The sequence below is a fragment of the Bidens hawaiensis genome, unplaced genomic scaffold, assembly GCF_021521415.1.
Source record: "Bidens hawaiensis isolate Kalapana, Puna unplaced genomic scaffold, B.hawaiensis_p1.1 tig00018425_1, whole genome shotgun sequence".
NCBI lineage: Eukaryota > Viridiplantae > Streptophyta > Magnoliopsida > Asterales > Asteraceae > Bidens > Bidens hawaiensis.
The window spans coordinates 154752-169218 of NW_027492783.1; the positions used below are offsets into that span (position 1 = coordinate 154752).

The 14467-nt window shown below is 35.5% G+C and overlaps 2 protein-coding genes across 3 annotated transcripts; one reads left to right on the forward strand and one right to left on the reverse strand.

Moving 5' to 3' along the window:
- Positions 1 to 5213: 5213 nt before the first annotated feature.
- On the forward strand, positions 5214 to 7626 carry LOC143556039 (peroxidase 55-like). Its single transcript, XM_077045476.1, has 3 exons — positions 5214 to 5473; positions 6155 to 6346; positions 7017 to 7626. The coding sequence occupies exons 1-3, from the start codon at positions 5258 to 5260 to the stop codon at positions 7587 to 7589; spliced, it is 981 nt and encodes a 326-aa protein (XP_076901591.1). The 5' UTR covers positions 5214 to 5257; the 3' UTR covers positions 7590 to 7626.
- LOC143556037 (protein NUCLEAR FUSION DEFECTIVE 4-like) lies at positions 7607 to 12746 on the reverse strand. Of its 2 annotated transcripts, none has more exons than XM_077045474.1 (3): positions 12324 to 12746; positions 9168 to 10099; positions 7607 to 8256 (listed from the first exon to the last, which is right to left on the reverse strand). In XM_077045474.1, exons 1-3 carry the CDS (start codon positions 12657 to 12659, stop codon positions 7749 to 7751), a joined length of 1776 nt encoding a protein of 591 aa, XP_076901589.1. In that variant the 5' UTR covers positions 12660 to 12746; the 3' UTR covers positions 7607 to 7748. The 2 variants fall into 2 exon arrangements, with proteins under 2 accessions (XP_076901589.1, XP_076901590.1); XM_077045475.1 differs by lacking the exon at positions 12324 to 12746 and adding an exon at positions 11259 to 11266.
- Between the last annotated feature and the right edge of the window lie 1721 nt (positions 12747 to 14467).

The following is a 14467-nucleotide window of genomic DNA, read 5'->3' on the forward strand; positions in this document are numbered from 1 at the left end:
GAACAGTCTAAGACTATTGAACGCCTAGTGGAATCCAATCAACTACAAGCTGCCCTCCTGGTAGAACATGGACGAATAATAGATGCCTTCAAGGATTACTTGGCATCTCAGGGGGAGAAGACGTGTAGGGGCGATGAGTTGAGAACGAAAAGACGAGAAGATCATGACGATGATCCCAATGCACCTTCGGGTGCAGGTGGTGAGCTGCCAAGAACCTCTCAGGCTCTTGGGGCTTCCACAACTGAGGGGGAGTCTACAGATGTAGCTGGTGATGTTGTCGTTGATATGGGTGATGATGCTGATGTTGAGGACGTTATCGATGCTTTAAAGGAGTTGGATGATGAGGAAGACGATGAGTTTATGGATGATGACGACGTGTTGCCCGTGGATGAGATTGAGAGGATTGGGGAAAAGATTAATGTGGAAAATGTGTTAGAAGAAGGTGAGATAATGGATGATGATGTTGAGCATGACATTCCCGAAGTGGAAAAGTCGGGTGTTGGTGATGAAACGGTGTTGGATGAGACGGTGTGGGAAGAGCAGCCTAGATGGAAGGAAGAATATGCTCATTGGTTTGTCAAGACCAAGAAGCCTGCTGTTCCAACCATGTTCAGAAAGAGCTACAACATTAAAGGGTATGCAGAGGCGAAAAAGGGGATTATTTGTTGGATCTATGATGAACAGCTCAAGTTGTTTGTGGTGAAGCGTTATGATGGCGTTCAATATTTCAAAAGAATGTTGAGATCGTTCAACACATTGCCTGAATGCGAAGTAAAAGATTTGGCCAGGTTGGGCCTGATAAACCGAAACAACGACAATATGGCTAGAATGATTGAGAAGATAATGTGGAAAGAAGGAGTAAAAGAAAAGAAGTTTGAGTTGCTAAAGCCACAAAAGGGAAAATTAGTGAAGGATACAGAGAGAGGTATGAGAGCAGATGGTAAACCGTGGATGGTGATGAAGTACAAACCAGTCCGATGTATCAAGGAGGTACCCATGAAAGCTATGCCTCGAGATGTGCTGAAAGATTTGAAATGGTGGTTTGTGGACTGTGAGACTGCAGAGGCAGTAATGGAGGACGAGGATGAACAAGAACTGCTTCGGGTTTACGACCCGATGCATCTTGTTAACCTGTCACAAGCTGATCTGGAAGTACTCAACAACAAGAAGATCTTCTACATTCCTGCTTGGAAGGATCAAGCTAGGAAATATCAAAGAGTAGTGTCGGTATGTGTGAGAGAAGGGGCGCACGCGTAGAGGTAAAGATTACAAGACTCAAAATTTGAAGATCAAGATATGAAGCTACTGCCAAGGGGGAGTCTGTTGGTACATGTATGTCAGTAGTTCATAGTCTAGCATTTGTAATCGAGTCTGTAATGTAATTATGTTTTGTTTATGTTTGTTTTGTAATGCGCGAAGTTGTCAACAAGTTCGCTATGGCGAACTTGTTGAATCAGCGAAGTTATTGACAACTTCGCCTGTGGCGAAGTTGTCGTGTTTATATACTGTTTCAGACGAAACAGTTTAAGGTTGTTCGTTTAGGGTTTCAGTCAAGTGTTCGAGTTTAAGCAGACGTGTTTGCTAGTTCCAGTGTCTGTAATAGTGACTACGAGTCACGTGTTCGGTTAATAATATTACGTGTTTGATTCATTGCTTGTGTTATTCTTTATCTACACTCGTAACCTACCTACGCAGGGATTCCGCACCTGCGTTGTTAGAGAACATCCCGTGTACGATCCGTCCAGGAACCTACAAGTGTAATGTGATTTTTTTTTTCTTCATATGCATAATGAAATAAGAAGTACAATGCATGGTTCTCTCAAACATATGTATGTATATGTGTTTTAAGATCATAACTCTTAAGCATATAAGTCAAAAGTTACAGTTTTTCAAACATATGCATAAAGATTTGGGGTGGGGTAAACTGCTATGCAGTCAGTGCGGTAAAAAATCAGACAGAAGTCAAGGGACGCTATTTGAGATATAGGTTATCGCTGTGAGAAAGTGATAATTTTAGTATCATGCGATATGCATATATTGATAGTAATATCAAAAGAAAAAAAAACACGAAAGTATCAATAACTGAAACATGATTCAATCATAAGCAATGAAATCTTCCTCCGAGTCCACATCAACCAAGGAATCGTTGGTAGATGAAAGAGCGAGAATGTGATTTTTCTAGGGCTTGGATTAAAAAAACGGTTATAAACAAATAATGGATCAAATTTGAAGTTTCGAATTTGGTCCAAATATTCTAACCTTAAAAATCGATGCTATGACCGCTATCTAGGAATAAAAATCGGTCAAATAGCGGCCAATAGCGCTGCTAATAGATGTCCGCTATTGGCACCCTATTTTGCAAAGGTCCGATAACCGCTATCCCACCACTATTGACTGCATAGGTAAACTATCACACCCACTATACATATCGGTTACAATCCCTAAAGTAATCTCCTTACTCACAATTCATAAGTTGCTTAAAGTGGTAACAATTGACAGGACTAATTTATCTCTTATACGTGGCTTGATATTTGAAGAAGATAAATTATCTGTCATGATAATTCAAGATACGTATAAAATAAAAATTATGTTAGATATTAATTGTAAAAGTTATGCATAAAAAGATGGATTAGTCTATATATAGAAGAATACTGAATCATTATAAGGAACTAAATTATCTTCTTTATTCTTTATTAGTAACTTCATCAAACTAAAATTCTATTTTTGCAAAGGATATAATTATTTATATACTTAAAACCAATTTTTTTGTAAGGATACATGATTTAAGTTTTAGCATGTGTTAACATGCACGTCTCATAAGTCCTGATTATGACAAGCTTAGGTTTACCTACTATTTTCATCAAAACTACTTTATATAATAAAATTTGTTTTTTAGTTCAAACTTTTTAATATTCATAATCACTAGAATGTATGTACATTTAAAAGACATTATATCTTTTAGGACAACAATTTAACTACGGTTCTTAAAACTTTTGATTAATCATGTACCAACATCCTAAAACTTTTTTGTGTAAAATTTATTATATTGTTATAACCATTCTATAATAACATTATTTAACACGTCTATTGAATATGCATGTCGTTTAAAATCATAATGTTTAGTGTTACAATTTCTAATAAAAAGAAATCAATAAATAAATTAAAATGTTTATTTTTATATAAATCATAAGAATTATTTATCTAGATAACTTCAAAGTTTAAGATGCCATAAAAATATTACCATATCAATATGTTATATTATATATATACCAATTCAACATATACACGTATCATTGTTGAATTATTTTAGTTTTGGAATGCTTCCAATGTGAAAAAATGACTCATGCTCGAAGGTTGTTGAGTACCAAGTTTGTGAAAAATGACAACTTGATGTCTTGATGTTATTGCCGTTTTGAAACTTTCTATTGAAAGTACATGGAAATATCATAATACAAGGAAACTTTATATCCTAAAACGAAATAAAATAAAATAGTTTCACTCGATGAACATTTGAGATCTTCGTTATGTTTGGTTAAGGGCATGTTTGACAATCTCTCTGCATCAGTAAGTGTTGAATTAATTCAGACCTGAATGATTAAAAGACTCTGAGCCAGTAAGTGTTGAGTATGTTGATATGGTGGTGGGTCGAGCATGTGATGCATGAGTGGCAGACTGAGGGTTATGAACGATCTTTGAGTCCCAATTTTGTGCATGTGACAACAAGTTCTTGATTTTGGCCTTTTGGAATGAAATTTTAATCTTTCTATTAAAAGTACATGGAAATATAATAATGCAAGGATGTTTTATACTTATAAAGAAATAAAATAAAGTAAGTTATCTTTTTAGTTTGCGTTTTGTAATCTATTTTGTCACGCCTGAAAGTGAAATCGTAACAACTTGCTGCGTCATCCAATAATGTATAGTTGTAGATCAATCCATACACATAAATTTAACATATTATTATTTTAATTTAGCATGTAACTCTTAACACAATATAAAGATGATTTTAATATTACAAATCTAACATTAGAAGGTATTTTACTTGGAATAAATATGGTTTCAATTTTCAAATTATTTTTTTCTGTTTTATTAAAAGATATTAGCCTGTGGTGGAGTTTAAAGAATAAATTTGGTGTTTCATGTAACACAGGTTTAATTCCTGCACCTATCATTTCGTTTTACCGGCACCAGGTGATGATGAGAGACTATGTAAGTATGTGACGGTCAACAGTTGGATACTTAAACCGAACGGGTTTTATCTCATTGTACTGTCATGCCTTTAAACAAGTGTTCACATGTGTTGGCCTAAGGTGAGGGTTATTCAATAGCCTATTTGAAAGATTTGTTGATCATTAAAAAGACAAGATTTATATATAATAAAAAATAAATGTTATTCAAACCAAATAAAGAAGCTATTAACGGCTCAAACGTCAGAATAAAAAATTACTTTTAACTGCTCTAACATATAAAATTACTAAATTGCTAATTTGATTAAACAATCGTCTTTTCATTGATCCAAAATAACATACAGGCAACTTAATATTTTTATCCCAAAAATTCTAGCCTTCTCTTAGCATAATTTTGTTATATTGTAGTTTATATGTTTATAAAAATTGCATAAAAAGTTTACTCAACTAATGTTGATCTATTACGTCATTATACTAAAAAAATGATTTATCATCTTTAAATTAATTAAATAATATGATATGAATTTTTTTTATCTAAAATATTGAATGACTCTCAAATTTGATTATTTAATTTTTATAAGTACTAGCTTACACAATTACACTAACTTAAAAATATTAATGTTGGGTGTATTTTTAACAAAATTTAGATGCTAATTTTTTATTATAATTAAATGAAAATATTATAGTAGCTCTTATAAGTTTCTGACTTTCATCCACAATTTTAAATGGATTACTAATATTTTTAGCAAACTATATCATAAAATATTAGAGCCAGTATGGCAGTATATCTGACTTAGCACTTATATTAGTTTAATAATTAATAATTTACCAATCACATTTCGTGTTACAAACGGCTAGGAAGAATAATCTAGCTGAAGTTGCTGAACCAGCATGCCTGTGGTAGGTTTTTAATTATGTCATTTTTTATTATTATATAAACATTTACAATTTACAAAAATAATCATGCATATAAATTTTTGTCAACTTTGTACACTTTATAAACCACCACATTTTCTCATTGGTGGATCAATTGTTATTGACTAATATTTGTGTGTGTATTGAATATAGAGATGGTGTTGCCACGGTGGAGAACCATCATATACTGGTGGATGGTGGTGGCGGTTCTAACCCGAAAAGGTGACGGTCAGCTGGTTGAGAATTTCTATGCCGCCACGTGTCCTATGGCTGAAGCCATCGTAAGACAGACGGTTAACACGAAGGTCACGCAAACGTTTACAACGATTCCGGCTACTCTTCGTCTCTTTTTCCATGATTGTTTTGTTGAGGTTCGGTTATTTTCGTTACAGTACTATTTTTATCTGACCCCACGGTCTTTTGGATAACAAGTGTCGTCGACAATGTTTTAAAATAACCTGACTGTGAATACATGGTTATTTTAAAACAATTGTCGTCGGCAATGTTTTTTATAATATCTGTTTAAACCGACAAACTAGTTTTAAATCCAAGAGTTTTTTTTTTGCGGCACATATTTTTAAAAATGACTTTTAACATAGCGGATAAATTGAAGCAAGTAAGCACGGTAAACGATGATTCGTTAATCAACCAGTTTTATATCATGCAAATCCAATGTTGCTTTTATTTACATCTTTTCTAATTGATTAATTTTGTATACAAAGTATAAACTTTTATCTGACTCGACCATTGTTAATGTGTGATATTTGGTTCAAGTGATGATGTTTGTTACTATACTTTTGGGTTATTTATTGAGTTGAAATTGTATTATATGAAATTACAAGGTAAATTATTCAACCTTATTGAACCTCTCGATGCATTCTGGTTCCACTGGTTGTAGCATTTTTTTAACTAAATCCGGTACGAGTAAAATACAGGTTTTTAAAACATTAGTCGTCAGGGTCAGAGTTAATTTCCTGTATGCTTTTTGTATATTATTATTATTATTATTAATTATTATTATTATTAAGCTATTTTCCATGCATGAAATGCAGGGTTGTGATGCTTCTGTCATTATAGCATCACCTAATAACGATGCTGAAAAGGATGCTAGTGACAATTTGTCACTTGCCGGTGACGGTTTTGATACGGTTATTAAAGCTAAGCAAGCGGTGGAGTCTGTTTGTCCTGGCGTTGTTTCGTGTGCTGATGTTTTAGCCCTTGCTGCCCGTGATGTTGTGGTTGCGGTAAGACATAATGCTATATGTGCAAAATGTGGGGTCTAATAAATGTTAAAAAGGAACGGGATGGGCAAAGAGGTATTCGAACATATGGGTGTTCATTATTTGATCTGAAACCGATTAAAACTAAACCGAAACTGAATTGGTAATTTGGTTTCATAAAATCTAAACATGGTTAAAACCAAATGACAAATAATGGTAATATTAATGTTTTCATTTAGCCCAGTCAATTAGAATTTTAGCCCAACACAATCCAATAATAAATAATGATAAAAAGATAAAATAAACAAAAAAAAACTTGTTCCGTTTATTCAATTTGGGTGCGATAATTCGCTTTGATTCAGTTTTCGGTTTCGACTGAAAAGTATTCTAAGCGAATAAACTTCAAACCAATATTGGGTAATACATGATCCGATAATCTGAATATTTTTTTGTATGTCATTGGATAATAGAGTAATCTATCTGAAATATATGCTAGCTTTTAGAATTTATATTTTTTATCTCCTTAAGTTTAAAAATTATATGAAAATTAATAAAGTGAAAAATGTGCCAGAAATTCCTAATGGGTAACTTTTAACAAACTAATAGGTACAGAAAGATAATTGCATGTTAGATACTCAACGAGTTTTGGGTCGGATATGGATCTGGACTGATCAATTGTCATCTTTGTATGCAGGCCGGGGGACCTTTGTTCAATGTCGAATTAGGGAGGCGAGACGGGCTAATTTCAAAAGCTTCACGGGTCGAAGGAAACCTCCCGTTACCCACATTCAACGTCATCCAACTCAACACCATGTTCGCCAAACACAACCTCTCACAGCTCGACATGATCGCACTTTCCGGGGCCCACACGCTCGGGTTTTCTCACTGCAACCGGTTCGCTAACCGTCTATACTCATTTTCACCATCCTCCAAGGTTGACCCGTCACTGGACCCGACCTACGCTCAACAATTAATGGATTCTTGCCCTCAAAATGTGGACCCGAGTATCGCCATCAACATGGATCCTGTGACACCGAGAACCTTCGACAATGTTTATTACCAGAACCTGGTAGGGGGCAAGGGTTTGTTTACATCGGATCAAGTTTTGTTTACCGACTCGTTGACTCAGTCAACGGTCAACGACTTCGCTAACAACCCCGGGGACTTTAACGGCGCGTTTGTAACTGCTATGAGGAAGCTCGGTCGGACGGGTGTCAAAGTTGGAAACCAAGGGGAAATAAGAAGGGATTGTACAGCTTTTAATTAATATTATATCAAAGCAAATAAATAATGATCATATGTATTGTTTTCCACGCAGTTCAAAATATTACAATAAAACTGAATATCCAAAACATTAACATCATACAATACAAACAATATACAAACCAAATTCAAGACTCCAAAATCGAACACGTTGAAAAATATTTCAAGCTCGGGTTTTCCCATAGAGGTTTTGGTAGACGGTTTTAGTCCGGCGCACGAGTATCAAGCTTAAAATAAGCGCAATGATACATAGTCCGGACATGATCATGAAAGTGAGAAAGAAACATATTGAACCTGTGCACTTAAGAGCGTCGTCGGTGTCAAATAGTTTGGTCAACAACGAAGCTGAGTTTACAATAAGTTCACCGCGTTCTTTAGCTTGTTTCTCTGCTTCCGAGTCGTATATATAGCTAGCAATGAGCCCAGAAAAGACTAACGAACCCGCCGGGTTCGCAAGGGTGAGGAAATTGTACAAAGCTCCAAACTTTTTGACCCCAAATAACTCGGACGCTGCGGCGGGTATGATCGCCCAGTGGGCCCCGTACCCTAGCCCGATCAAAAGGGTACCGATGTACATTGCCCCGGGCCAACCCATTGCAAAGAATAAATGCCCGATTGACATTAATCCTTGAGCAACCGCCAGAGCTACGGGTCTCGGGTACGCGTGGTCCCTGTCAAGCAAAATAAGAAAATTAAATAAATTAGCGTTAAATACGGTTTTAGTCCATGTGGTTTGACCCAAATAACCCTCCAGTAGTTTCATTTTCGTATCAATTAAAGTCCAACCCACTAACCCCATCCAAATTTTTTGCTAACGTTTTTATTAAAAGACCAAAATACCCTTGGATTATTTGTGTTACTTAGTCAAAATAATAAAATCTTTAGGACCCACTTAAACATAAAGTATATTAGTACCACAAGGAACAAAATCATATTTATTTCAAAATGTCATGATCAATCGGGTCCAACGTCGCCTAAAGTGTATTAAAACGCTAGTAGCATAGGTTTTATGATATTTGTGTGTGCGTGTGTATGTATATATATATAGGATTGAGATCATGTGAGAACTATTTTGAAATTGAGAACTTTGAGAACCAATTTTGACCACAAAAACCCAAAAATAAAAAAAAAATCATAAAACAAAAAAAACGCAAAAATAAAAAAATAAAAAAAAATTTCTTATTTATCATCCCTGTTTCATAAAATTAAAAAAAACGTCTTGGTTTTGCTAAATTATACATATATGTATAATATGTCTATATATGTACATACATGTTTTTTTTATTATACACATATGTACAATTTAAGGTAAATGATAATGTACATATGTGTACATTACGTAACTAGAGATTAAATGAAATTATAAACATGTGTATAATACAAAGTTTTTTTTTAATGAAACCGGAATGAAATATAAGAATTTTGGTTTTTCTACTTTTTTGAAATTTTTGTTTTATAATTTTTTTAAAGGGGTTTTTTTAGGATCTTATATATATATATATATATATGATGGATTACTATAAAAACAAGAAAAGAAAAACATTGACCGGTCAACCCAAACCGACCATTTTGTTTACTATACCTGACAACGATCTCCGAAACATAGCCTCCACCAACACGGCCCAAAAAGTTCCAAATGCTGATCATGGAAACAAATATATGAGTATTATCATACCCCAAAGACTCACTCATTTGACCCAAATTGTCAATCACGGTCAAACCCGAACCCGACCCAAGTAAAAGCGTCCAAAATAGTAACCAAAAGTCAGCCTTGATCAACGCCTGTGTAAGATCAAAATCCTCGCCTCGATGCGGGCCCCGCCTCCTCTTAATCCTAACCGCACCTTCGGCAGCCGCTTGAGCCAACTTTGACTGTAACTGCAAGATTCTTTTTTGCCTCTCGGAAGCCGGAAGCAAGTCCACGTCAGCAGGCTTCTCATCTTCCACTTCACTAAATATTATTTCGTTCGGGTCGTGTGACGATCCGGGTTGCTCTTTATTTTGTGGTTTGGATAATAACGCTTCTTGTTCTGGAGGTCTCGAGTCAGACGAAAAAGTCAAATATAACGGGATACCGATTGGAAGCACTAACAACACAAATAAAATGGATGTTAATATTTGAACTATCGTCCGGTTTAAATCAACCAAGTCTTCAACGAGCATAACGCCCATTAAATAAGCGGCTAACACGAGACACACGCAGTAGATTAACGAGAAGCTTGACTGGTCCGATAGCCTAAGTTGTCTGTGACCGCCAACCGGTCTAACGATAAACATAAGTGCAATAGCCACCATTGTGGGGCCCACCGCAACCATAAATATTAATGATGCTTGGTCGGGTGATTTTATTAACGCGTATATTTGTGTCAAGATTGCGCCACTTAGCCCTGCGAATCCTTTTAGGATTCCCACGATTGGCCCGCGGCTTTTGGGGAAGTTTTGGACACATGAAACTAATGCCACTGTGTTGAAGTAAGTTTCGCCATTGGTTCCAATGAATATTAACAGGCACATCTGCATACAAGTATATAACAAAATATTAATATCATTATAGTAATAAATTATTAAGATTCAAGATTTCCATATTCCAGCATTGGTGTCATTAATGGGAAAATCCCCAAAATGCCCTTTTTACCACATAAGGTCAAGAGATTGTCCGTTTGACCAAAACGTTCCCAAAATGTCCATTCTAAAACCTTCGGAACCAACTGTTTAAAACCGTCGGATCTCACAATAAATACCATCGGATCTCATTAAATGCCCTCGGATCTCACAATAAATACTGTCATATCTCAATAAATACCGTCGAACTTCAAAAGATAATAATGTTGCCTCACAACAAATAACACCGTCTCACAAGTCACAACATATACCATCGCCTTACAATAAATTACCTCACTATATCACAACAAACACCGTTGGATCAACGGTTTCTGTGGCACGTAGCATGATATAACTTTCTAAAAAAACTGCCGTCTGACAATACAAAGCTGACAGGTCCGACGGTTTCCGTATGTACATTTTGGGAACTATTTGGTCAAATGTGCAATCTCTTGACCTTGGTAGACTCATATCCAAAAAAATCTCTATAAAAGTAGACATATTGCAAGTTTATTCATTTAGAACTTTATTTGTGTTTAAATTACTTTTGAGTAGGTATGAGTCTAAATCAAAGTAGTTACATAATATCAAAATATCAATTATTTTCAAATATCCCACAATACATGATCAAAATTCATGTTCTTCGAAGTCTAAATCACTTAAAATATTCATAAAATTGAATTCGATCCTTGTTTATTCGAACCCATGATTAGAATACACAGATAAAATCATAAAGAATCCAATCATTAACTCAAAATGCAGATTCCTAAATAATATAAAAAATTCAATGCCTAGATAACAGTAACAAACTAAATCAACGGATCAGCAACAGCAAGTGATCAACTCAGGCATGTTTCTTTCGTTGACCAAAACACAACAACAAAACGAATCGGGTAAACAAATACAAATACAAATACAAAACTTACAACCCACAATAGCAAATATTCAATAAATCAGATTAACCCAATTAACCGACGAACACCAAGTGATCAACTAAAGCACGTTTATTAAGTTGACCAAAACACAATAACAACAAAACGGATCGGGTAAACAAATACAAATATATACTTACAACCCACAATGGCAAAAACTTAATGGATCAGATTAACCCAATTAACCTGATTAACGCCAACACCAAGTGATATCATATTAACCGATCAACACCAAGTGATCAACTAAAGCACGTTTCCTAAGTTGACCAAAATACAACTAACAAACAAAACGGATCGGGTAAACAAATACAAATACAAATATGTACTTATTAGAATACACAGATAAAATCAAAAAGAATCCAATCATTAACTCAAAATGTAGATTCCTAAATTATATCAAAAATTCAATGCATAGATAACATTAACAAACTAAATCAACGGATCAGATTTACAACATATTAACAGCAACTGATCAACTCAGACACGCTTCTTAAGTTGACCAAAACACAACAAACAAAACGGATCGGTTTAACAAATACAAATACAAAACTTACAACCTACAATGGCAAATATGCAATGGATCATATTAACCCAATTAACCTGATCAACTAAAGCACGTTTCTTAAGTTGACCAAAACACAACAACCACAACAAACAAAACGGATCGGGTAAACGAATACAAATACAAATACAAAACATGTACTTACAACCCACAATGGCAAATATTCAATGAATCAGATTAACCTGATTAACCAATGAACACCAAGTGATCAACTAAAGCACGTTTCTTAAGTTGACCAAAACACAACAACCACAACAAACAAAACGGATCGGGTAAACGAATACAAATACAAATACAAAACATGTACTTACAACCCACAATGGCAAATATTCAATGAATCAGATTAACCTGATTAACCAATGAACACCAAGTGATCAACTAAAGCACGTTTCTTAAGTTGACCAAAACACAACAACCACAACAAACAAAACGGATCGGGTAAACGAATACAAATACAAATACAAAACATGTACTTACAACCCACAATGGCAAATATTCAATGAATCAGATTAACCTGATTAACCAATGAACACCAAGTGATCAACTAAAGCACGTTTCTTAAGTTGACCAAAACACAACAACCACAACAAACAAAACGGATCGGGTAAACGAATACAAATACAAATACAAAACACGTACTTACCACCCACAATGGCAGCACTGGAGATCTTCCCGTGACAACCAGCCACACCCACCCATACCCAACAAAATTCTGTATGGCACCCACAAGTAGTAGGGCCCACAGAGGCAATATCTCCGACATGCTTCCGGCTAAAAACCCAACACTGTCACCAAGATCCTTAGCTACACCTAACCTAGCAACCTGTTTCTGGTTGTAGTTTAATGAGCTTTTGATAACTGGTGATATGCTGCCGAACAAGTACCCGATACCCGCACAGGATTGGACCCACATTGCGGCTACGAATACGAGCCATCGGTTGTTGAAGAAGGTGATGAGCAAGTCTTTGAATCGAACCATTTGGTGGTGGTGAATAAGAAGATGATGAATGAATAATAATATTAATATTATTGGTGGGGTGTTTATGATTGTTTTGAGTTTGGATGGATGAGTTTGCTGTGCTGGATGAAATGGCTTTATTATTGTTAGAGATAGAGGTGCACAAACCGGTTTTTTTAAAAAAACCGGTTCGGTTATTAACCGGACCGGTTTTTTTGGCCCGGAAAAAAACCGGTTCGGTTAATAACCGGACCGGTTAATAACCGGTTTTTTCTGTCAAAACCCTAACCGGTCTAACCGGTTAGAACCGGTTAATAAACCGGTTTTTTTATTAACCGGTTTTTAGGTTAACCGGTTTTTTTTTTTTTTTTTTTTTAAATTTCGCGGTTTCAAATACGAATATTTGTTTTTTATATTTTGTACTTAATGAAGACCATTATTTTTTCACAATATAAACAAACCGGTAAAACCAAGGCAAACCGGTAACTACAAGGCAAAAAGGACTGACCGAAGCCATTCTTTGCTTTCGTTGTTAGGGTTCTTTGCTTGGAAGATGAGTATGAGTGTGTGTTGGTGAATGTGTTTTCAACAAACCAAATATTAAAAACACATAACTTTCATTTATAGTTTTTACATTAAAAATACAAACAATAAATCGTTATCGCATATTCGTAACTCAAAAATACAAACATTAAATCATTAACACTGAAGAAATCTCTGCCAAGAACTGTTGTTCATGATTTAACTCAAAAATACAAACATTAAATCGTGAACTAGCAGATGCTCCTGTTGTTCCCAATCGCAGTTTGTTCATGATTTGCCTCCATGTTTGCTGTTTCTTTAACTAAATTAGAAAAATCCAAATCAACAAGTAAATAAGAGCACATATTAGGAAAAAAGAATGCTTAGACACGATTACATGAACAACTTGCTGTTTCTTACTCATGATTTGCCTCCATGTTTGCTGTTTCTTTAACTAATTTTCTTCGCTACCCGATCCCGAGCTATTTCTTAGGTAATCGTCGTACGCGGCTTCTTCATCGGTCATTGGTTGAGTGTGTCCTTCATTGACCTCGTCTTCATACAAGCCCGCTTCATACTCCATTTCCCCCTCGAGTGAGCGTTGATGTTGTGCCCTATCTAAAGAGTCCAAGTAATCCTTGTAGCAAATCGACATCTCTATAGCTGGTGCAGTGAGTCGAGTCCTCCTAATCGATATAACCCTGCCAGAAACAGAAAAAGCAGACTCCGAAGCTACCGTGGAAGCTTGGACCGTTAGTAAATCTTTGGCCATGGCGGCGAGGATCGGAAACTCATCCTCCTTACCTCTCCACCAAGCCAGCAAATCAAGACTTCTAAATTCATCCGGAGTCATGTGTTTCACAAAGTTGGTACCACCATACATTCCAAGTTCATTGCTTGGGGTGTTTACCCTTTGACGTTTACCGGCGTCTTCCCAAATCATGTAGTACATCCCCATTTCAAGGTCGGTTTGGGATTGGGATTGGGCAACAGCTCTTAACGAGTCATGAATTTGGGAAGACGACCCGTATTTTGTAAGGTAGACATCATACATGTTTGACAAGGTGGTGTTGAAAGCATTCTTTAAAGTTTGGCTATAGTAGGGGTTTTGATCGTCGTTTAACCCAAGCTCATCACAAATTTTTTCTATTAAAGCTTCAACACCACCAACATTGATGCAAGGGTTTAACGCAGCAGCACATGTCAAAACAGCGGGTAGTTGTTGAAAATATTTTCTAAATTTTTCTTTCATTTTTACACCCATATCAAAATAAGGTGCACCCCTACAATCAAGTTCACTCAACTTT